Source organism: Rhamphochromis longiceps, linkage group LG23 (assembly GCF_057381845.1).
Source record: "Rhamphochromis longiceps isolate RC_006_pf linkage group LG23, R_longiceps_female_GT1.1, whole genome shotgun sequence".
In the NCBI taxonomy this organism is placed as follows: Eukaryota; Metazoa; Chordata; class Actinopteri; order Cichliformes; family Cichlidae; genus Rhamphochromis; species Rhamphochromis longiceps.
This window is the reverse complement of record NC_140578.1, coordinates 5,351,680-5,376,282: the sequence shown is the minus strand read 5'-3', so window position 1 is coordinate 5,376,282 and position 24,603 is coordinate 5,351,680. Positions and strand designations below refer to the sequence as shown.

The 24,603-nt window shown below is 41.1% G+C and overlaps 1 protein-coding gene across 1 annotated transcript; it reads left to right on the top strand.

The window, feature by feature from the left end:
- Positions 1 to 5,499: 5,499 nt before the first annotated feature.
- Positions 5,500 to 24,572, top strand: cilp2 (cartilage intermediate layer protein 2). Its single transcript, XM_085398538.1, has 10 exons — positions 5,500 to 5,710; positions 12,014 to 12,091; positions 13,466 to 13,735; positions 13,906 to 14,088; positions 14,641 to 14,796; positions 14,896 to 15,213; positions 15,625 to 15,733; positions 16,393 to 16,550; positions 18,505 to 20,933; positions 21,025 to 24,572. The coding sequence occupies exons 1-9, from the start codon at positions 5,647 to 5,649 to the stop codon at positions 20,910 to 20,912; spliced, it is 3,744 nt and encodes a 1,247-aa protein (XP_085254664.1). The 5' UTR covers positions 5,500 to 5,646; the 3' UTR covers positions 20,913 to 20,933; positions 21,025 to 24,572.
- Positions 24,573 to 24,603: the final 31 nt, after the last annotated feature.

The window sequence follows — 24,603 nt, the reverse complement described above, 5'->3', positions numbered from 1 at the left end:
ATAGGATCTTGGGGGTGGGCACGATACACGGAGTCCAAAGTACCATCAGGGTGTACACCCCACCCCTGGCATCGTTGCCCACCTCTCAATTTTAAATACACGTAGACATTGAGGGCTAGCAGGAGGGACCATGCGCTTACCTGCTGCTCTCTGGCAGGTAGCTCCATGCCCTCCTGGGTTTTAAATGCACCTTAGAACACACATGCATCAACATTACAATGAGCGGGTGGAGGGAGGTTCGGAGTCTTCTCTCACCCCCGTTCTCTGCGACCTGCTGGAGCAGGGGGGCTAGGACTAGGAGGAGGAGTTGGCCGTCCGACTGCGGTCTGGAGTGTGGAGCCTTCCTGCTGCTGCGGAGTCGGGGCGGTCTGCCTCCCCCCACCGCAGGGAAAAGGGAAACACCACCTGGGTCTGGGTGCAGTTCCCCCCTCCAGGGGCGGGGGCACCTAGACCCGGTTTGTAGAGTACGCTTGGGGAGTGTGATCGTGTGTACAACGTCTCTTTATGTATGTCTCCACGTTGGTTGAGTGTGGAGTAAGTGCATATGAGAGCATGAGGGTGGGAATGGATGTTTGTATCTGTGTGTGCCTGTATGTCTGTGTCTATATGTCAGGTTGGGTGTCAGGCGCCACCTCTCTGGGGACATCTCAGGCCCTCCAAGGTTTGGAGGCCTATCTCCCCCTACCACCACTTCCCCTGCCAGTGGCGGACCCCCTCAGACATCGGTGCGTTGGTGGTTCTTTGTGTCCGGGGATGGGCGTCCAGGTACACACCGGCTCACTCCTTGGCGGCCGCTTATCGGGGCCTGGACCCTGGGGCTCGCTCGGGCCACTTCGGAGGTGGGGTGCCCCCGGCCTCTCGGCCTGGGGCTCGGTCACTGCCGGCGGAGCTCACGGGTGCGTCACTGCAACTCCCCCTGGCTTCTGCTCCGCGGCTGCTGAGTGAGCCCTCATCTGGGACTCTCCTCAGCTCTTTCCGGGACAGTGGCGCAGCTGCCCCTCTGTTGGTCTTCCTTGGTCTCTTGTGTTCTGGGGGCCTCTGGATGTCTGGAGTTTTGATCTCCTCCACACCTGCTTCACGCCCTGGAGGACGGGGCTGTGGCCCCCCCACACCCTCTAGCAGATTATTACATGAAGGAACCTTTTAAAAAAACAAAAAACAAGCGCGTCCATGCTCACAGGTGTACACACGGGTGATCACACCCACAAACTACACCCTTTTTGGCTCCTACCTCAAAGCACACTGTGTTCTGTTGATCTTATGTGCTGCACAATAATGTTTAACATTTAGTATTTACTGTCATATTCCCATATATCATTGTGATGTTGTTTATTCTATTACTCTTGTTCTCTTCTGCTTGCTTTCTTTTTTCTTTCTCAGCAGGTGATCCAGGTGATTGATATATGCATTTTTTTTTCTCTGCCCGTTCTGTTGGTTTTTGTTTTTTGCCCTTCTCCCCCGTCCCTCTTCTCAGCTGTTTCTCTTTCCCTCTTTCTTTCTCCCCTTCTTTCCCCCAGTCAAGTCTGTCCCGTATTCAGTAAGTGAAAATAAAATAAACAATAAAAGGTGAATCAAATGGACCATTACGGCAAGGCTGGGATGGTCAGTTTGGTAAAGTAAATCCGTTGGGCATCTTTCTTTGCCTTTAGAAAACAATTCTGATGGCAAAAGAGCCAAACGGGACAGGCCAAAAAAAAAAAAGAAAAAAAAAAGAAAAAAAAAAAAGAAATGCCCTTCAGTGTCAGGACAGCTGCCAAAATAGACTTGAACGCTGCCTGTTCTGTTAAAAGCATCCAGGCCACCAAGCTATGTAATGTGCACTTCTCATGCGATTATTGCCGGGCATCTTAGGTGTGCACACACTGTTACATCTGTTTATGGATTCCAAACTGGATTTGATTTGGTAATGAAACCCACAAAGAGGTGTCATCAGGCTATAATTCGCTGTAGAGGAAGATCCCTCATTACTAAGCTCAAGGTTGTGGCCTTCAGTGATGCTACAACTGCTGTGCTGTTTATAAATGAAGTAATGTGTATATGTATGAAGTGCATATGTTGCACCCTCAGAGAGACATGACTCCATTATCCTTTTTTTGCAACTTTATTCTCCTCAGTTCAGGTTTGGAGTTTACAGGCAGCATAGCATATAATCAGCAAAACATCGCTCCCACATCTCAGACACTGTTTGTTTTTCTACGCTTACTGATGACATCACACGTCTGAACTCTGACCTCCTGGAGGTCACATTTTGGACACATTTCTAGTTAATGTTTGTGGTTTAGTCCAAAAACAAAACACAATTAAATAAGAATAGTCTTTAAAGATTTTCCCAACAATTCAGAAAAATGTAAGTTTTATAACTACTTTTAGAGCGCAACACATACTAATTCACTAATGCCCAGTGTGGGTGCACATGTGTGAGTGGGTGTAGAAAGTCAGTGAAAAGGAATGTTGATTCATTTCTTTTTTGCTCCGTGGTATTAAATCTGTCAGAGGCAAACTGAAAAACGTTGTAGAAATATGTCTCGGCTCTCAGCAGCCGTCCCTTTCATGCCTGTCCAATCGCTGTCAGGGAACAAGACTTGTTGCCACTCTGTCTTTTGTGCTTTTCATTAAAGTGGCGGTGTAATGAGCTTTAGTGTCATCAGTGGCCTGGAGAAATGAACAGCCATAACTGACACTAGCACTTGTTTGTAAGAGTCAGCGAGATAAAATCATACATGGGTAAGAAATGTAGGCCAAAAAAACCCCCCAAAAAACAATTTAGGGAGCAGCAACAAATAAGAAACATAAATCCAGACTGTCTATGGCATAAAAAATTAAAGAAACTAAAGGATCTGCCTCTGAAAGGACTCCAGCACCTTTTCATGATGATAACTATCATCTTTAAGGAGAGAGAATCATTGACTATTTCTTAGATTCAAAACATCTTGAAAAATCTTACCTTTAGCTACGTGGTACTGTAGAAAAGTATTGAATCACAACTCATTTCTTTATATATCATGCTAGGGAAATGGTGAAATATGTGTAGAGATTTACTGAATCGTGTGCAAACGAACACAGAAATACAGCATATAAGGCAAAAACAGAGTTTGTACAGTTTTAATGAGCTTGAAAGCCAATCTTTGGTATGACCACCTTTATAAAGCAACTCAGCGTAAACTCTCTTGGGAAAAGCTTTCGTTTCATTAGTTAGTATTCAGGAATAATTCTCTAGGCTTCTTCAAAAGCATTCAAAGCTCTTCTGTGGATTTTCTTTTCTTTTAGTTTTGTCCTCTGTCAAGAGGATCCCACAGTGCTTCAGGAATATTAAGGGCCAGGCTTTGTAAATATATTTGGACCAAAAGTTTAAAATTTGGATTCATTGCTCCATCACACCAATTGTAAGTCCAGTTCTTTTGTACCGGTTTGCCTCATTAAGAATAGCTTCTTCACAGACACCCTTCCACTGAAAGCATTTTTGGTAATGTTTCAGTGAACAGTAGCCTGATTATACATTTCTCAGGCCTTTTGTCAGGCCTACTGGATTTCTTTCCTATTTCTTAAGGACACAACTGTGTGCTAAGTGGCTTAACAAACAAAAACCATTCTTCTGGAAGTGTTCAAGTACAAAGACTGGACTCAAAATGAATGAAAAAGCAGCCAATGTCCAAAGAAAAACTTTGAAAGAACTTTAGAAAGCCTGGAGAACAATTCCTCAATCTCCTGTTGACCACTTTAAAAACATACAAAAAAGTCTGGCTCCTTGGAAAGAAAAGAAATTAGGGATGAGTATGAGTGCTATAAACAACAGTACACTACAAGCAAAACAACACAAAACAGCTTGAGTAAATATAGAATAAAAATGCATTTCTTAATGTTTCTTCGTGACAGAACCGAGAACTTATGGGAATCTATTTCCTAAATATTGTCTTGTTGAACTGTAATCCACATGCAATGGTGGAAAATGAGTCTTTACCTCATTAAGAAGTATTTCATACTTCAGCTGTCTGAGATGGAGCTGGTGCTGGTACTCCACTGGTTGCCAGCCCAGGGGGCAGGCCTGTCTAACAGGTCACAAGAAAAATGTGGGGGGCCACTGGATGATTAATGAGAGAGGAAAGAAGGAAAAACAAAGTTCTGATACACAAATCTGTATTTATTCTGTGGACTTGTTTGTTTGGTGGAGCTGCTAACAGCTCATCTGACATATGAAACCTTACGATCCTTTTAGCCAGTTTCATTTGCCAGGGAGCTAAGGGTGAAGGTGGGTGGCTGGTGCAGTTAGGAGGTTCAGGAAACACTGGTGCTTTCTTTAGGAGTGCATTGTATTTTGTGTCATTTTAACAGGAAACTCTTAATGTGAAAAGTAACTGATAATAAGATTAGTAGTAAAAGCACATTTTTCTAGGTTTCAGAATTGAACCTAAACATAAATCTCATTACTTTTCAGCCAATTAACCGAACTTAGCTTTAGTCCTTATCAAGATGCAGACGGGGACTCTGGAGACTTTTTAACACCTTTTTAAAAGTTTTAACCCAGTGGGATGTTTAAACAGTTCAGCCTAATTAGTGTATTTAATTTCCATTGCTTTTACGAGGATCTTTACTAAATAAAACACTTCACATCCTGTAAACGAGTCCAAGTACATTGCACCTCATAAGCATGTCTCGTGTCTGCGCTCTGAGGACTTTCCTGAATGGCATGCCATATGACGCCACTTCCACTCTTTGGCAGCGCATCACCCAGCAATCAGCAACTGCTAAAGAGTTACAAAACTGAACCAGAAGTTGAACCCGAGGGAAAGCAGCATGTGGCACTGTCCCGTGTCTGCTGGTAAGACAAAGGTAACACAGATTGGGAGGGGGGCCAGCGAAGGACATGACAATTTACAGAAGATGATTATAACTGTCATCTCTTGTTTATAAACACAGTCTTGAATTATTATTGCAAATCACAAGGAAATGTATTGTGTCAGCTAGACGTTCATATTTTAAATGCCTTTTAAAAAAAGCAAGAGAAAAAATAAAAATAGATTTTTCAATCATCCGGAATTAAAGTTCTAAAATTCTTTGCTTGACAAGACACACGTAGAAACTAGAATAGAGATTTAAAGATGGAAACACACACGTGAAGCCACACACCTGTTGTGTTGCTAAATATGTATTCGCTGGTGCAATAGGGTGGAGGGGGGTTACAAATCAATGTAACTCTTGAGTTAAACAAATGCAAGTAATGCTTTAAATAAGCCACAAATAGTGAAAAAAAAAGCTAAGAAGAACAGGAAAGCACCCTTTTACTTTCAGTAACCACAGGCACATATACACATTTGCCTTCTCTTTCCTTGCGTGTGTGTGTGCTCCTTCCCCTCTCTTCCCCCACCATACCCTTACCTTTTTTTGGACCATGATACGGGGGACCCAGATGTTGCATTTCACTGGCCAATGGTGAGAAGAGAGGGGCTGGATTGGTGTGCAGTCCCGATGCCCCTTCTTTTAAAAACGGCTGAGCTCCTGTCTCCAGCTCAGCAACTCAACTCACACGAAGGAGCAGAGGCAAGAGTTTGTCCAAACAACAGCCTCAGTCACACCTGAGGACCTGAAGTAGCTACACTCAGCTGAGAGCTGAATTAGTTCGTATCGATGCTGTAGAGAATCGCCAGCACAATGTTGGGATTAAATAAAGTGGCGCTGCTGCTGTCTTTCCTGGCCTCGGTGGCTCTGAGCCAAGGTAGGTGAAGATTGATGATTGAACTGCTAATATATTATTATCATGTCAGAATGACACAATCCCAAGAAATTGTTGTAACTACAGATTTGCCAACAAAATGATGCTCGTGAAACTGCAAATGTTGAAAATGAACCTTGAGCAATTTTCAGTTTTCATTTCATAATCACACAAGAAAGAGGGCCAGTTTATGAGTATTAACACATGTGCCGCACAACTGACAGTAACTGTAGAGTTTCCCAAGTTGACGGCATTTCCCTAAGGATGTCAGAGCGGGATGTTGAAAGAATTTAGACAAATGTCTGAAGATGAGCTCATATGATAAGAGTAGTGCATGATTAGTGTCCGTGTACTTGGATTACTTACATTGTTGGGACATTAATCTGTGTTCAAAGTCACCCTACTCCCTTCTGGGGATGTGAAGTCATAAAGTCCGTATTGTAAATCACAAAATGTTGTGAAAGAAGATGTGGTTTGAGGTTAGGTTTAGGAAAGTAGAAATACTTTTTACGGGGATAATAAGTCTCTGGCAATGTAAAACTAAGTCAAAGTAACATCCTTTGAAGCGATGGAAACGTGCGATAAGACTGCCTTATTACCTCTTTATCTTGAAATCTCGAATCTAAAGCCATATGCATGTTTCTCCTGCACTTTTAATAACACAAAGGAGTTGGATGGAGATGGAGTGGGATGTTAAGGAGAAGAGGTCGTGAAAACTGTCCCTGCAGTCTCGTTTAATCACAAAACAACAACAATTTCACAGTAGCCGCCACTATCAGCAAACGGAAGGCCTGCTTTATGAAAATTGTGTCCAGCTTTTATTACTTGACCAAGATCCAGTTTGAAATTATAGCTTTTTTTGCACTATTTTTCTAATGTAGCTCCCGGTTTTTAATGCTGGTTAAGTGTTGGTTATCTGCAGACATTAGCACAACACAGTTTCTTCCAGATGAGATTAGAAGTTCTTCCCAGCAAACTTCACTCTTATCGTCCACTGAAAGTTTGCCATTCTTCCTGAATGACACCAGTAGCAGCACTTTTTCCAGAGCTGTCACTTTCTGTTCGCCTTACAGCTGCTTCACATTAGGTTTTTCTCTCTTTTTTCCAAAGTGAAGGAGCTGGCAGTTCATAAAAGCAAATGAGTGTGAATACACCTTAATAGTCTCCATGTCTTGTTGGGCTCTGAAGCCTCTGAACTGTAAATGTCTTTGTGCCATTCACTGATGAGTATATATAAAAAGATTAGAGACCAGTGAAAGTGTATGTATAAATGGTGATTCATGCTGACTCTGATTGAACAGAACACTCCAACCTTAAAAGTTTAACGCCTCATGCCACGCTCCTTTAGCAGTACATCCACATCTTGCAGTAAGGTGGTGCATTTTTGTCCTTATTTCACCCTCTAACATTGGGAGCAGTCCCTAAAGATATAAACGCAGTCACCTTGGAAACAAGGTGCAATAATCACAAACCCAGTGGCCCACTTTTCCACCTGCTTGGTTTGTGCTCGGCTTAATGACAAAATGGAATAAAAAAGAGGAATAGGAGAACAGGTAAAATTACTTTACTGCCTTCTTTTTTTTCCACCGTCACACTGGCCAGCATTTCACTCTTTCCTTTTCACTTTTGATGACCAGTTCAGCCCTCATAACTGCATTCAATCCACTGCTAAAGTAACGACTGCGTGTCTCCATCTGTCCGCTCGTCTTCATCTGCTCGCCTTTTGTTTCTAATCTGTCTCCCTCAGGTATTTCCCCACAAATACTTTCCCCACCTTTCTCCCTTCTATCTCTCCCTCAATCACACTCCCTCCTCCAAACATTCTCTCCTTGCCTTGTTTCTCAGTCACCCTCTCCACACACCTTAGAGCTTAGAGGTTTACAAGCTGTTTTTCTATTTAAAGTTGGCAGCTGCTGCTGAATGCCCAACTTAGAGGGGAAAACAGTGGTATTACCACCTTTGGGTCTAAATCTTTCTCTTCTCTTCTCTTCTCTTCTCTTCTCTTCTCTTCTCTTCTCTTCTCTTCTCTTCTCTTCTCTTCTCTTCTCTTCTCTTCTCTTCTCTTCTCTTCTCTTCTCTGCATAATTTTCAGGCAAAGCCAAAATAGTTGGTGAGTAGCTGGAGGGCTGTTAGTCAGACGGAGGGGTAGTTCTCCAGATGCTGACCACTGTCTGCTATAAAGCACAGAGCTGTCTGGCCAGCTGACTTTAATGACTGACGCAGAGATTACATCGGATCAAACGAAAAGGCGCAAACTCCCATTAGTGACATGCTGCAAGCCACAATCACATCTTTCATTGCTTTTCTTTTCTACTCATGTGTACAGACACAAGAAGAGATGCCAAGAAATTATTTGTTGCAGGAGTAATCAGCTGCTTTACATTTTCAGCTTCTGGCTCAGTACCTGTGCACAGGTGGGGAAGTTCAACCTCCAGATATTTTTTCTTGAGAAATTCAACACTGACTAACGTTTTTTAATAGTATCAAGGAAACAATGCGGTGTTCCACAAATATCCTCCTTTAAATACACAAATCATCTGTTATACTTTTGTAAATCCTTAAATCATGTGGTTGGTTTCCACCATTAGTTAATGTCACGGACAAAACTGCTGAGAGCTTGAGAGCCTTTTGGGAAGAAGAAGAAACTTTGGGGTAAAGAGAGAGAGAGATAGGCACTGAGAGAAAGAGCAGACTTTTCTGAAACCACACACACCTCAGTTAAGGAGCTAGCCAAACGCATAAACAACTTCCAGATGACATGGCAAACGGATCATCACATACACAGGCCCCCACACACAATGCATACACAGTTCATGGATGGAATGCCTCTGTTATTAACAGAGGACTCCTGTGGCAGCTGTCACACACACTCCTGAGCCCGAGCACGAGCGACATCAACAAATAAAGCATAACCCCATTCTTTGAGCGAGCTGTGCTTTGTCTAGTAGGTTATGTAACACGAGGAAGGAAGCTGGTGTTTTCACATCTTTTCCTTCTTGTAGGGATCTGGAATATTATAAATAAACAGGATCCAGACCTTTTACTTAGCCTCATCTGTCTGCCAGCCTGCATCTGGCACAACCATACCTCCCTAATATGAGTGAAATCGTGTTGGGTGAAACTTCATAAGGTCCTCCATTTTCTCCACAGTTCCACTCTTCAGCAGCTTTTTTATTAGATTTTGGCTAAGGTAGAAATTTCTCACTCAGAAAGTGAAGGAGAGCAAGGCTGTCCTTCACAAAGGCACCAGGGCTTAGTGGATTTGCCTTTGTGCAGCCAGGCTGTAAGTGAACCAGCTGTATTTCAGAATGAACCACTGTGACGTAAATCATTGAACCCAAAGCTAGTTCTCTAAAATAAGACTTGCAGTTGTCACAACAGACCTATGGTGGATAAAGAGGACAATGAATGCAGCGGTGGATGAAAAGTAATCCAGTAGCTATGTTTCAGACATATAAGTGACATTGCTTGGTATTCAGGAACTTACCATGTTGCTATATGTGGAAAAGGATGCAGATCTCTTCGAACGCACCAGTGCAGCTATCTTGTTACCTTGTCCAAGGTTTGTCCAAGGTTTATGATGGTGAGCATGGCTAAAACTGCTGGCACTTGAATGTAAACATATTTCATTTTGAAATGACTAACGTAGTTGTTTCTAACAGGACAGCCTCACGTTTCCACCAAACTGCATCTATTTCCTAAACTTAACCATGCGATCTAAACAAAGCTAAACCACAACATGTCACGTCATAAAAGAAGTTTATTGTTCAGCGGTGATTTGACAAGCGCCAAATGGGCCGTTAAATCAGAAAATCAGAAGCAACATACACAACGTTTGGGTTGTGTAACAGCAGCTGCAAAAAGTCAAAGCGTAAAGACATTTCTGTTCACAAAAAAACCCCAAACCCATGAACAAGGTATAGTGCACCAGTCAGTCCCTTTAGGGTGTATTTTCCTAAAGCTTAAAAAGGAAATAATAAGTTCTAACTTTGGTCCCGTTGGCTTGAAAAACGTGTGTTACTTGCCTCTTGATGAGGTAAATTCGCTCACATACCAGCCGCATGAAGCAGTGCCCCCATAAAATCCCCTAGCATTTAAAATTCATAATGTGTTAACATGTCCCTCAGAAGCACAATAAGCTTTGAGTGCGCTGTGGGAGCCAAGCCACTTCATCCCAGCCATTACTAAGGTCACTACCCCAACATTTGCCTTCTTCTGTAGCTAATCTGGGTTTCCTCTGTCTGCTTTCTAAAACCATTAGTCACCCTATAATCCACAGAATTGTTTGCCATTTCATTTTCATCATTATCAGACATCTTGAAATGATAATCCTGCGGTTCTGCTGTGAATTCCCTTTGCTCTGGTGTGAAAAGGAAAGAAAAATGTTATGTAACAGGAGCCGAAATAGTGTTTTGGAACTTCTTGGAAATAACATGCGCTTCAGGATGGGGAGCATTATTAATTAGCCACAGGAGTTTTAATTCATTTTTAATAAAAGAAAGAAAAGGCTTCTTTGTGCACACAGACACACATAAAAAATGAACAAAAAAAAATCCCCTCTTGCCCCTGCGGGCGGTCTATCCTTCAAGCTCGGGTCCTGTACCAGAGGCCTGGGAGCTTGAGGGTCCTGCGCAGTATCTTAGTTGTTCCCAGGACTTCTGGACAGAGATCTCTGATGTTGTTTCTGGGATGTGTTGATGATTTGTGAACATCATTGTCACTGAGAAAAACTGTGCTTTACCTGCTCGGGAGACAAAAAAAAATTGTGAAAAAACTATTTGAACTGATTTACTAAACTAAATCTGCAGGAAGAGCCACATCTGCTCACCAGATCAGTGTGAAAGCATTTGCTTCTGTTTATAAGTCATTCCAGGGTATCAGAGAGACAAAGCTGATCTGGAAAAATATCAATGGTTTTTAAAGCCAAGGGCATAAAAAAATCAACAACCATGAAGGTCAGCTGACTGTCTACGTTACCTTAAAATGTGAAGTTGATGTTTGTCCTGCTGAACTGTTATCCTTCTTTTGGTAAATCTATCAAAAGCCATCAGGGCTTGAAAAGAAATGTGCTGGCATGAAACGAAAGACTTGAAGTGAGCTGTAAAACCAGCGGGGACTGGGATCGATACCGGTCTCTGTGCTGGGCGTCTCTGCTCGTAAACTCAGCAGCGTCTCTCCCACAGTTCTAAGCACTTGCACATATTACACACGCACACTAAAGTGACATAAGCCACTTTTTGTTTCTGTCACAGACTGACATTTATTTTTTCCGCATGGCCACATTTCACATTTCTTCCCAGAGTTTCTAGCGAAAGGAGAAATGTCAAGCAAACAACTGACGCTTTTCAAAACATAAAAAAAATTGTGCCGCAGGAAAATGAATCATTGCACATCAAAGCATGCGTGAAAATGTACGGTGCATGCTTAATAAATCAAAGGGAAAAAAATTACATGAATGCCAGCTTTAATATCGTTCTTTTTCTAAAAGGTTAGTATTTGCTTACTTCTTACATCTACTGCTGTGTGTATGAACACACGCGCTTAAAAGAAGATGATGTAAGACTTATTTAGTGATGTAGGCATGCAGTTTGTGTTCAATACATATTTTGCAGTCATATGTCCTTCAAATAAAACCAATTTGCATGAAATTGCTGCATGTGTTTGAGTAAGAGAAAGAGGTGAACAGAAAGCTTCTGCACAGAATATCAGATGACTCTGCAGGTTCAGATTTTCTCAACTGAAGGTTCATTAACATCCTCAACAGTAGGTGCTTATTGATGGATCAAGAGGAGAAGGGAGGACAGAGGAGGGCAAGAAGGACTGAAGAATGAGAAGATGCATGACAAAGATTTCTGGGGGAGATTAGAGAGGGATTAGAGAGTGCCGCTGCTGAAGAGCAGCTATGATAAAAGAGAAGACAGAGAGGAGTGAAAGGGGAAATATAGGAAAAAAGAAAAGTGATGGATAGATGAAAGCTTACATCTGAGAGAAAGAAAAGGGAATAAATCTTCAGTTTGTTGTTATTTAAGCAGAAAGTCTCCTTGCCTCGAAGAAAGAGCAAAACGTGCACGTGTCCATACAAAATTGGAGTAAATCTCAGCAGCTGTTCAAAACGCACACACATTGAAAACTTGATTTTATCAATAGTGTAGTTTAAGCAAGCACAAGTATAGATATTTTCAAAAAGGTAACACACTCTCATCTCCAACACATGACTTCTAGAATTTCTTTTCTTTCTTCTTAAAGTTTCTCAAGGACAAAAAGTGTAAGCTCGGTCTATAACCAGCTGTTTTCTTGTGTACGCAGAATCACTGAGAACTGAGAGTCATTCAGACAAGAGACGGAGAGTGGCCTTCAACATGTACGCTGACTCACAGACAACAGGTACCGGCGGGAGATTGAGAGCTAATTCTTTGGCAGACATTTTCAAACCGCCAGAGTTTAAATATCAGCTGAAAGCAAAAGTGCAGGCAGATCCTGGCCAGTATTATAAAACTATCAGTACGCTCGTTATTGCTATTTGACTTGCTGATTTAGCAGCCTTACTAATGGCTGTGACTAAAACTTTAAAGACTCAAGGTAAATCCTTTAGCGCCCAATAAAGATGTTACCTCAGAGATTTTACTCCTTTGCAGACTCGTAACTCAGAAAACTTTAAACTCCAAGGCATGAGGCCGAGACATAATTTTAGACGCAGTGTGTTTTGTCTTTGTATGGTGTCCATTGCTTTTAAGAACACATCTGCTTGGAAATAATAGAAAAAAGATGGTCCTTTTAACTTTGTCTAAGTCATCCAGCGATGCTGTCTAGACATCCTTGGCTACAGTAGTAATAATAGTTAATTACAAAAATACTTAATTACAGATACTTTATTCAATGGAATAATAGAAGCAAATAAAGACAGGGCTCAAGTCTGGACCCAAAGCTAAATAAAAATCACTTCGTGCACCATAATAATTCCTGTTTGTTCCACTAAAGGCCTGTTGTTATGGAAACTGTGTTTCTGATCAGTGAAGTAAAACAAAGAGTGGGAGTTTTTAAAACTATAATTGCTTATGTGGATGAGGTTATCTTGCAGCTCATATCACAGTTTTTTCAGCAGTTATTAAGAACAGATAGAGGTGTAACACTAAAAGACATTTCTGTACAAAAGATGTATGACTAATCTGCTTTCTAATCATTCACTGTTAGCATAGCTGGGAGGATCGTTTGCCTCAGTCAGCTTTCCGTGATGTGAACAGCTTTAAACCACAACATTAATACAATTAGGAGCATTTCAATAAACAACATTTTTTTTAACTATACAGAAACAGCTGTCTGTAACACATAATCAATTCTTGGTGGACATTATTGTTTGGGAGTAAAGCAGTGCTTTACTTTAAAAGGAAAACAATCTATCACATGAGGCTAATCGGTTCCTTTTATTTGTAATTCCTCATGTTTCTCAGTAGGAAATTGTTCAGGTTTCAGAACATGCCACAGATGGAAAATTAAACAGAATGCCTCATGACTCAAGCCAGGGGGCATGGAAAGATCCTCAACAATACAAAGCTCCCTGGAGTATATGAAGTCAGTTTCAGATGATAGTTGCAGACCCCTGAAAGCTTGTAACCCATCCCTGCTGTTCAAGTCTTTCTTAATTCTTAACAGTCTCCCCCCATGTAAAACTAGCTCCAACCTCCACACCACAATTATTAGTTTTTTCTAATGTTCTATCTTTGTGGTTTTCATCCACGTCTTCCCTTCATGCGCCTCCAGGCGTGACTGAATGGACATCTTGGTTCAACATTGACCATCCTGGGGGAAATGGAGACTATGAGCGCCTGGAGGCAATTCGTTTCTATTACAGAGAGAGAGTTTGTGCACGGCCTACAGCCATGGAGGCTCGTACTACAGACTGGGTGGCAGCGGCAGAAACTGGGGAAGTGGTTCATTCAAGTCTGGAGAAGGGATTCTGGTGCATCAACAAGGAACAGCCACATGGTCGCGTTTGTTCTAACTACCATGTTCGCTTCCAGTGCCCCCCAGGTAGAGCCGATTACAGCAGCCCAGGGCTGTGGAAGCTTTTTCTTCACAGAAATGAATATTTAGCCAAAACACTACAAAAACTAAACAAATATTAAACATTGTAAACATTGGTGCATAGCTACATCTTTCAAGATTAGAATGTCCCTCTGTCCTCTGTAATATGTTTTTAGTGCAGAGCTATTGGACTGAATGGAGTGAGTGGGGCCCCTGTTCAACCACAGTTTGTAATGACGTGGGTGTCCAAGTCCGCCGAAGGAAATGTGTGAGCGCACAGCCCATGCCTCTGCTGTTGGTGCCAGCATGTCAGGGGCACCATTCAGAGAGAAGAGAGTGCACCACCCCACCATGTACAGGTAACAGCCAAATATCAATCACCACCAAATTTCGGACAGGACCCTAAGCTAGTGTAGAGAATATGGTCTTTGAACTACACATAAACTATTTTAATCAACAAAGTGATTCATAATGTCCCTTTTTATTGGTGAATTCCCCAAAACATTCCTTTTAAACCATTCAGTACACTGTAAAAAAAATTCAGTAGAAAAACGGAAAATGTCCTGGTAATTTTCTGCCAGTACATTTTCTGATTTTTTTACGGAAGTTTGACGGACTTTTCTGTAAATGATAAAACGGAAAATTCTGTAGATTTATAGTATACTCTCTGTACCATTTACGGACATTTCCTTCAGCTATAAAATGGAAAATTCCATTTATTCACAGTATATTTTCTGTATCATTAATTTATGTTTTCCATTAATAGCAACAGTCTTATTGATTGAAGCTGTTTCAGTAAAGTTCTAAATGCAGCTAAATCCTTTAGAAATCCTATAGTCAGCACAAGGGAGTTAACAATCCATTTGATAGAATGATTCACTGAAACTCCCTTCCGTTGTGTCTTTTTGTAGCTAAATGGAGTCCATGGGGTCCCTGGGGGTCATGTTCAGTGACCTGTGGTGGAGGTCGCAGGATTAGGAGAAGGACTTGCGTAAGGACTTCAGCGACAGTGCAGTGTGTGGGACGGCCTGTTGAAATCCAGAAATGTGGAAAGACTCCATGCCCAGGTATGCAAAGCCACACTGCATTTAGCTGTAGTGAGGCATTTCTTTACTTTGGTGTCTTGATCAGTATCTGCTAACATCTCAACGCTTTCTTTACAAAAGCCAAATGCCAGTATGTGTGCACTGAAGGCCATCCCAGTGAAGACTGCAGTCACTGCGTGTGCAAAGGCCACATCCTACATGGTGATATCCACAGTGTGACCGGTGTCCCTGTGGCAGGAGCCTTTGTGTCACTAGCCAGCCATCCCAAGGTCATCCGTGCCCGTACAGATGCTATGGGTCACTTTAAGCTCCTAGGAATCTGCTCTTCCAGCCCAACTTTAATCACCATCAGGAAGGAGAAGTTTGCCCCTATCACTGTGTCCACTTCCAGTAACACCACAGGCATGTCCTGGGTCCGGGCTATTCTTAGATCAGCTGGTAAGTGCAGATAAATGAAAGAAAAGTGATTACATATTTTGGGTTGTTCTTAAAATAGGTATTATTACAAGACTAGCATTATTATTATTCCACATAGTCTACAGATCCTTCAATCATATTCTCAGATGACTGAAAACAGGAAATTGACAGCTCTACAACATAAACAGTTTGGACTATTGTGAGACTTTACATAGCTTTGAGCAGTGACTTGGTTGCATGGAAACCAAATAAAAATAGACTTGAGCTGCTTTCGAAAAGGCAATTCCCTCAACAATCATTTTTCACAAGCTCAGAGACCGACGGGCGAATAAAGTGTAATATTTGAATTTTATGAGCTCTCTATGACCTGCGGCACCATTCACAACAATCAGAGTAAAGTCTTGATGATTTTCTCCTTTCTGCTTTCCACAGAAAAGCCGTACATTGTGAAGCACCCAGAGGATAAAGTGCGTTACGAGGGAGGACGGGTGCTGTTGTGCTGCAAGGCAGCAGGATCACCAACACCTGACAAATACTACTGGTGAGATGAAGATCATTGTTGGCACACTCTCATAGAATAACACTCAAAAAATAGCTACAGTCCTTCCTACACTTATGAAATGTATAGTTTTTAAGTTACAGGTTATAAAACTAAAACATAAGCTCTATAAGCTAAAGTCATCTGATAAATCTTCCTATGAAAGTCATTGTACAGTCATTGTTAGCATAAATCATCAAAATAAGTATAACTGGTGGCATATTTGCTAACATTTTAGATATAATTTTAAATATAATTGCTTAGCTGATTAAAGTTCAATAAACATTCCACAATGGTAAATGGCCTGCATTTGTATAGCACTTTACTCAGTCCCTAAGGACCCGAAAGCGCTTCACACTACATTCAGTCATTCACCCATTCACACACACATTCACACACTGGCAATGGCAAGCTACATTGTAGCCACAGCTGCACTGGGGCGCACTGACAGAGGCGAGGCTGCTGGCGCCACCGGGCCCTCTGACCACCACCAGTAGGCAAACATGGGGTTAGTATCTTGCCCAAGGATATTTGGCATGCAGCCAGGAGGCAGCCTGGGATCAAACCACCGACCTTCTGATTAGTGGCTGACAATAATGTAAAAAAGTAAAGTGAAGAACAAATCACTCTCTCTGTTTCTTTCTTTGTGTCTGTTTATCAAGGTATCACAATGGGACTCTGCTGGACAGGAAGGTATACAAGTATGAAGAGGAGCTTGTACTGCGAGATCTGAAGCCAGAGCAGTCGGGACAGTATTACTGTAAAGCCAGCAGCCCTGCAGGAAGCATCAAGTCCTCCCCCGCCTTCCTTACTGTAATTGGTATGTGTAGCACCAAACAAGAATGGCAGAAACAAAGAAACCACTTCCTCTGCCAGAGCTAATGCCCCATTTAGTTTTTTGTAAGTGAAGACGCTGATCTGGATTGGCACCAATAAGATTTTTCCCTTGCCCATGCACCACCTCCGCACCAAGTTTATGAAATGCAGACTAGTAGTATGTATGTAGTCCTGCTAAGAGAATGACAGATGTGTGACCCTTGGAAAAAGTTATATAGTGTATTTACATGTACTGCATGCAAAGCACTGAATACCAGTGTTTTTTCTGTTTCAAGGTTGTTCTTTAAGTAAAAATAGTAAAGTTCTAGTAAAATGTAATTAATCTTCATCAGACTGAGAAGAAATAATTTGCTATGATGATAGAAAGCGGCACACAGGGATTATTGCTCAGGATGGCTACCACCCGAGTGCATTTGACAATGACGTATTTAGTCAATGTCTTGTACTGGTTCAAGTATAACCACTGACAAAAAGCAAACAACCGCAACTCTACTGTATAAAGAGCAGCTGCCTCAGAGATTGAATACACAGTTAAAGAGGAATGTCAGTGCTGAGCTCAAACCAAGTCATCCATGAGCCATGTCTACGCATTAAGAGGAATCAAACAAAACCACAGTGGCTTACAACTGAAAGAGAGGAGAAAGTCAGTTAATAAACTATCTTTCATTTAAAAAAAAAAAACCAACATGGGAAAATGAAAAATATCAGTCTTACGATCTGGCAGAGCCTGGAGGAATAGATTTTTATTGTGTTTACATTGGTTGAAACTACAGCTTTCTAAACAGGGATTCTTTATTGTGTGAGAGGGCTCTGGACACTGTAAAACCTCAAACCCAATTTTTCCAGAACACCCAGTGTTGAGATGAAACCCAAGATTGTCAATAAATTATGTTTCTTTTCTCTCTCAGACTCAGACAAGTATGTCTTTCCACATCCATGTGGGAGAACCCCACATACACAGCTTATATTCTCCAGGTGCTTGTTAGTTAAGACACAGATTAACAAACAGGCTTTTCATGGAACAGTGCTAAAGCAATCAATTCTAGGCAACAGACAAATCCCTGTACTCCAAAAGTCATTATGGCTGGAGAGACTTTATGTGTGCAGAACAACACCTGCACCTCAGAGCGGGATGATAAACATGCCTTCATCCCAATAGTTTCTTTTCCCCTTACACATAATGCAGAAGTTTAATTTGAATAACACAATATGTTTACAGCTGTTCAGGAGGTTATATGTTTTATAATTCATGATCAAAGGAAACTTGCAAAACAATACAGCAATCTACAAATCAAACTGCTTCATGTGTTTGCAGTTATTGACTTATGTGGGAGATGGTGAGCTTGACAGGGATACTTAACTACAAACAGCCATGATATCCTGCATACTAATTATGCTGCCAGTGGGTTGTTGAACAATTGGTCGTTCCTTCCAGTTCCCAGTTGGATGGTTGGTGAAGAAACCTTTTCTTAAGCTTGAAGTCTAATTACCATTTTATGCATATTTCACAATCCAACTTGGCCACTTAAATGCACTTTCAGGTCATGCAGACCTTGGACGTTTGTGTGTACTGTGTTTTTAATGTGAGCATCCATGTGTGAAAAATAAAGGTATAAATATTTTTATACATTCCACCAGCAAGTTCTAACTATTCTCTATACCTGTTCCACATTATGCTTATAAATCAATATGCAATTACCCTCAAACCAGCAATTTTATTTTAATGCTAGATTGTATATTTGACAAACTTTCAAGAGCAGATACAGCAAAGCAAATAGAACATGAACTGCCCTGTTTTTAATATGTTAACTCTGCATTTACTTCCGAAACACCATCAAAGTCACATTACACAGCAGTCAACTTAAAATTTATGGCAATATTTCTTTCATGATGATGAAAGAACAAAAGCTTAATGTCATTTATTGTCTATTTCACAGACAAAGGAGCACCAGCATGCAATTCTACCCCTGAAACACATCTCATCAGGCTACCCACAGACTGTGTTCAACCCGGGACTGACTCCAAGTACTACAATGCTGGCCGCTGTCCTCACAACAAATGTGCTGGTTCCCTAGATTTTGATATGGGCTGCAGAGATGGAGCTGGATTCTGTTGTGGTGTTAAAAATATGGAAAGCAGAATTATTGACTGTGGTAGCTACAGCCTCCCCATCCGTGCTATGATACAGTGCGGTTGTCAGAAGTGTGTGCAGCCAACTGTGCTGGTTCGAGGTCGAGTAGTCACAGCTGACAATAATGAGCCTCTGCGTTTTGGGCACATCTACATTGGTAAAGAGAGAGTGGGTACCACTGGATACCAAGGAGGCTTCACATTAAGAATCACCCCTGACACACAGAGATTAGTTGTAAATTTTGTTGATCCTAGTCAAAAGTTTATTGACACGCCCAAGGTGTTCATCTTTGACAAGAAAAGTGGATCTATTTACCACGATGTGAAAGTGATGAGAAAACAAACACCAATTGATATCAATGCAGGAGAGACCAATTTTATTAGCCTTGGAGAAATTAAAGATGAAGACCCCATAGGGCAGTTGGTTATTCCTCCTAATTCTTTTCATAAGGACAATGGAGAAATCTACGAAGGAACTGTCAAAGCCAGTGTCACATTCATTGACCCAAGAAACATCACTACTGCAGCAGCTGCCCCTGGCGACCTTAACTTTGTGGATGATGAAGGTGACATGCTTCCTTTAAGGACCTATGGCATGTTTTCTGTAGACTTCAGAGATGACTCCAACAAGGAGGTACTTGGAGCTGGCGCAGTCCAAGTCCTCCTTGACACACAGCACGTCAAAATGCAAGAACATATTCCCCAGATGAAACTGTGGTCTTTAAATCCCGACACAGGAGTCTGGGAAGAGGAGAGCGACTTTTCTTACAGCACAACAACTACTGGTGGTCATGGAAGGAGCAAGCGCGAGGAGCGCACATTCCTCATAGGCAACATGGAAATCAGAGAACGCAGACTTTTCAATTTAGACGTACCTGAAAATAGACGCTGCTATGTCAAAGTTCGTGCCTACATGAGTGACAAGTTCCTACCTACTGAACAGCTGGAGGGTATCGTGATTAGCTTGATAAACTTGGAGCCCAAGCCTGGTTATTCTTCTAATCCCAGGGCATGGGGCCGCTTTGACAGTGTCATAACAGGACCTAATGGGGCCTGTTTACCAGCTTTCTGTGATGCCCAGAAGCCTGATGCTTACACAGCTTATGTCACAGCAATGCTGGGTGGGGAGGAACTAGAGGCAGCTCCTTCCTCCCCAAAGATGAATCCAAACATCATTGGAGTCTCTCAGCCCTATCTAGATAAAATAGACTACCAGCGTTCAGACCATGATGATCCAGCATTAAAGAAAACTGCCTTCAAAATCAATTTGGCAAAGCCTAACCAAAACAATTTTGATGAGACCAATGGGCCAATATATCCATATCAGAATTTAATAGCTTGTGAAAATGCCCCTGTTGATGCTAATCATTTCAGGTTTTTTAGAGTAGAAAAGGACAAGTATGAATACAACGTTGTTCCCTTTGAGGAGAATGATTTGACAACCTGGACAGGAGATTACCTGTCCTGGTGGCCTAACCCCCAAGAGTTTAGAGCATGCTTCATCAAGATCAAAATTCTTGGACAGAAAGAAGTCATGGTCAGGTCAAGGAATCTGGGAGGAACACACCGAGAGACAAAGGGCCAGCTTTATGGAATTAGAGACATTCGCAGCACTCGGGATATGCGAGAGTCCAATACCTCAGCAGCATGTGTAGAGTTCAAATGCAGTGGCATGTTATTTGACCAAGCTGAGGTGGACCGGTCCCTCATATCAATCCTTCCACAAGGTAACTGCCGCAGGATCAACACCAACAACCTCCTACAAGAGTATCTCATTAAACATCCACCAGTGGCTCAAAACAATGAGTCTCATGCTTTCACCATGTTAGCACCCGTTGACCCTTTGGGACACAACTATGGTATCTACACAGTCACAGACCAGAACCCTAGAGTGGCCAAAGAGATCGCTATTGGGCGCTGCTTCGATGGCACCTCAGATGGTTTCTCCAGAGAGATGAAGTCAGACTCTGGAGTTGCACTTACCTTCAGTTGTCCAGAGAGGAAAATCAACAGGGAAAGCCTTTTCCAGCGTCTGCAGACCAACCCAGGTCAAACTTTGTCTCAGATGGCGAGGGACATGAGAGAGTTAGATGGTCTGCAGATGAGGAGATCATCCACCCAGGTAGTTGCTTATCCTTCAGAGCAACGGGGTAGGACCCAGAATCGCAGAGTCACCTCAACCACCAGAAGAAGAGTATCTACACGCATTCAGTAATGCCAACAGAAGTGATAAAAAGTAGGTTGAAATAATATAATTTGATCAGTGTTTACACTAGCAATCACATCAAAATGATATATCTATAATAATCTTTTCTTTATATTGTTAGGTCTTCAGTTGAGAGTCATATGATGGCATCAAGTTCAGAAGATTGTCTGTCTGCTGATGAGTGTGAATCCCTCCTTTACTATGAAAATCACAAACCCGAGACAGACATCAATTTAGAAAACTCATTAGGTCTGACGTTTATTCGAAGAATTTGGTATATTAATTTCTCCCATCCACGGTAAAAGACAGGTATCATTTGTTTTTATGTAACTTGGTGACCAGCTTTTATTGACTTTGCTCTCATTTTATGAATGAATACACTAAATTGAGGGTTGAAATTGGAACTTTTATAGAGCTAATTTGTGGCATTCCACTTCCATAGTGGGTGTTTTTGCTGACATATCTTGATGCTTGACCCAAAACCAGAAATTTAAAAACTATAAATACTATGGTAGACCCCAAACACTTGGTAATTGGCCATAGCTTTCCACTGAACTCATGCTTTTCCTCAAGATCAGAGAGAAACCAATGTGAGGTCCTTGTTGTCTGAAGCAGACACTGAGCCCTTATTATACAAACTCAGAAACTCTCCATGAAGTGGAGGAACATGCAAAAGAGACAGTGGGGTGAAGCATGCCACCCAGTGAACAGAGAATCTTTTCAGCCATGCTTCTCAGTGTTTTTCATTAGTGTACCATATTGCCAACTGTGATTCAGACAGACGTTCTTCCACACTTACTTAAAATGTGGAAGACTGAGGCTGTTGTCATGACAAGCAAGGACCTTACTCTAGACTGGCGCTTCAAAATAACGATAATTGTTTTTGGAAGCATGACATGATTTCCTTCCCCCCCTCTGCACATTCCACATTAGAACATCACCAAACAAAGTGTTACTTATAATAATCTATTCCTCAATACTTTCATTCTCAGCAAGAAGCTCTTTCAGGGTCTAAATGAACTTTGTTTTTGTTCTAGGGCAAAGTGTTTATGATCTGCCTTTATATCTTGAAGTGCAATAAATATCATTAAACTTGAGAATGAATAAAATTCAGCATGTTTCAAACTATAACAGTTCATGAAAAGTGCTGCTGGTGAATTAAATAAGTTTTTCATGTTGCATGTTGTGTGGCTAAGGTATTTGTACCTTGCACAAGAATCTTGTTGTTGATTTAGTTGTGTGATTTTCAGCCAATAACTGAAGTTGTGTTGTGCAACTCTTTGACTCTCTGAGTCACTGTTTTTTTTTTTTTCATTCTTTGTAGCATGAATCTGCTGACTTTACAATAATCTTTTTGACTTCAGTTTGCAATCTTGTTAGTAGGACAAAAAAACTCCATTGTCATTTCTTAATTAACAAAACATGATTTCTTAAGCATGAGAATTCAGAAGAAACACAACTTGTGTTTACAAGTCAGGTTTTTATTAAGCTGTGTAAAAGTATGAGTAGCAATACAAATAAATGTAGACTATAACGCCATATGGATATGGAAATAGACACATGAATTGAGTTTTTGGCTACTTTAACTGAACTAAGTAATAGGCATGGAGTTTACTCAGTGATTAAATCTATTGTTTATCTGCAGTATGGGGTTTTGCAGACCCATGGGAGAAACCCTTCGAGCTGAACTAATCCCAAAATGAATAAGGTGCACTATGGACCTTGGAGAAACCAGAAGAGGCTGACAAGTAAATATAAGCCTGCTGCTAATTAGAAAATAAATTACATATTCTCTTGAGAACTGTAAAAACAGTTTGACTTTCACAAACAACCAAATTGAACTTAAGCAATCAGCAATAAATTGGGCACAAGAGTATTATGGACACATATTTCCTTTGAAATTGCTACCGAGCTCTCTGCACATTTAACATTTGAAGATGTCTTTTTTTTCTCAGTTCATTTGTGCTGTTATATTTTTAGTTCTGATGTGCAACAGATTTATCATTTAATATGCTGTAAATGGTATCATTTCAAACTTATAAATCTTTCTATGTGGAGCACATAACAGCACTCCAAACATAGATCTATAGCTTGGCAGCCTGTGCAAACTTCAGAATTATCATTGACCTCTCTAATCACAGGCCTGTGGGCTGTGTGTGAACGAACAGTTCAGATGTCCAGTTGGAAACAAACATGTCCCAGCAGCAGATACAGCTTCCACCCCGTAAGAAAGATGATGATTGAATCCAGGTGTAGGAAGAGATAAGTCCTATAAAATGCAATAGTTTGTGAGGTCAGCTGAAGGGGCCAAACAGATGTAGAGCAACTAAAGGAAATGTTAGACCAAAGACATCAGAAGGAAGAGAAGCAAGATTATCTAGTGATGGGTTTAATCATTTCAGGGTACGGTTTGAAAAAGAAAAAAGGGAAGGGAAAATATTAGTGGTCTTTGGCCTCATAGCCCATCACTTACAGAATCTTGAGCTTTGAAAGTGGTTGCACATGGAAGAATGCAGATTTTCTTCAGGGAATGCTTTGACAGGAGAATTGGCTTATTCATGAGAAGAAGTTATCAGGAGAGCTTGAAGGACAAGGTAACAATAATAGCCTGAGTAAACCATTATGTAAGGCTTTGCATGGAAAAATAAGCTGTGCTCTCCAAACAGCCACTTTGTCTTTAGGGAACTTCAAAGGAGATTAAAGAACCTCTGCAATGTTTGGTTTAATCGCTCAAGAAAAAGTTTCCAGATACTTTAAAATCAAATAAAGACAGTTTGAGCCTGAAACCAACAGATAAAAGAAGATGAAAATATTCCTTTTTTAATTAAAAGAAACTGTTTATCTTGACTCATTGGCAGTAGTAGTGGCAAACCTTTTACTTTATTTAGTGTCAGAATCATGAATATGATTTATGTATTTGTGTTTTAAACTTCTAAATAAATTGTTTGACATTTGGAGTTAGCTGGGTACTGGCTGTATTTTTTTAATGAACCCACTGATGTAAGGGTATCATCACTATTCTCATCTCCAAACTCTGGCAAGGAGGAGAATGAGCGTTTTTCCCAAAACGGGGAACTAATGTCTAAAGCATACTATTGGTATAGTTACAGCTTTGCAGAATTCTTGAATGGTAGAAAATTGGATATTTTCAAGTGTATTTCAATCCATCTGGCAAAATTTGAGGTTTTTTGTGGCAACTGATATTCGAAAAAAAAAAAAAAGAATCTAAGGAGTGGATTTTTATTCAAAATACTTGACCTGAGTTTGCCTCTGTTCTGCAGAAAAGCACAAGTCTCTTAATCCACCAGAAACCATCCACAATTTATCAGAAACTTAAGCGTAAACAGACATATCCATTTTCTCTTCTGTATAGTCCAGCAGGGTCTCAGGGAGATCATAATTTATTCACAAGACGGTCAGCCTTACACCTTTCCACCGCTTTCTGGAGGACATGGAGAGAGTTGCATACTTGCCACTGCACCCCAGGAAGAAATCCTGAGTAGTAAAAGAATTACATAAATCAGCTCTTGATAATAGTCTGTAATGCTAACTATTGCATGGAGATGCTGAATGCTTTGTTTCTCTCTGAATTAGGTCTTTATGTGTAAATTGTGTATTGTATTAAATTTGGTATAAATGTACGAACGAACAAGTGTAAATAAATGATTTTGTGTAAACATTTTGTTTGATGTTGTCCTCT

What these genes read in the sequence shown, in the direction of transcription:
- cilp2 (XM_085398538.1), top strand. Translation starts at nt 5,647, where the DNA reads ATGTTGGGATTAAATAAAGTGGCGCTGCTGCTGTCTTTCCTGGCCTCG. An exon ending in CGCTGACTCACAGACAACAG is followed by an intron (nt 12,092 to 13,465) that starts GTACCGGCGGGA and finishes ATGCGCCTCCAG; the next exon opens with GCGTGACTGAATGGACATCT. An exon ending in TCGCTTCCAGTGCCCCCCAG is followed by an intron (nt 13,736 to 13,905) that starts GTAGAGCCGATT and finishes ATATGTTTTTAG; the next exon opens with TGCAGAGCTATTGGACTGAA.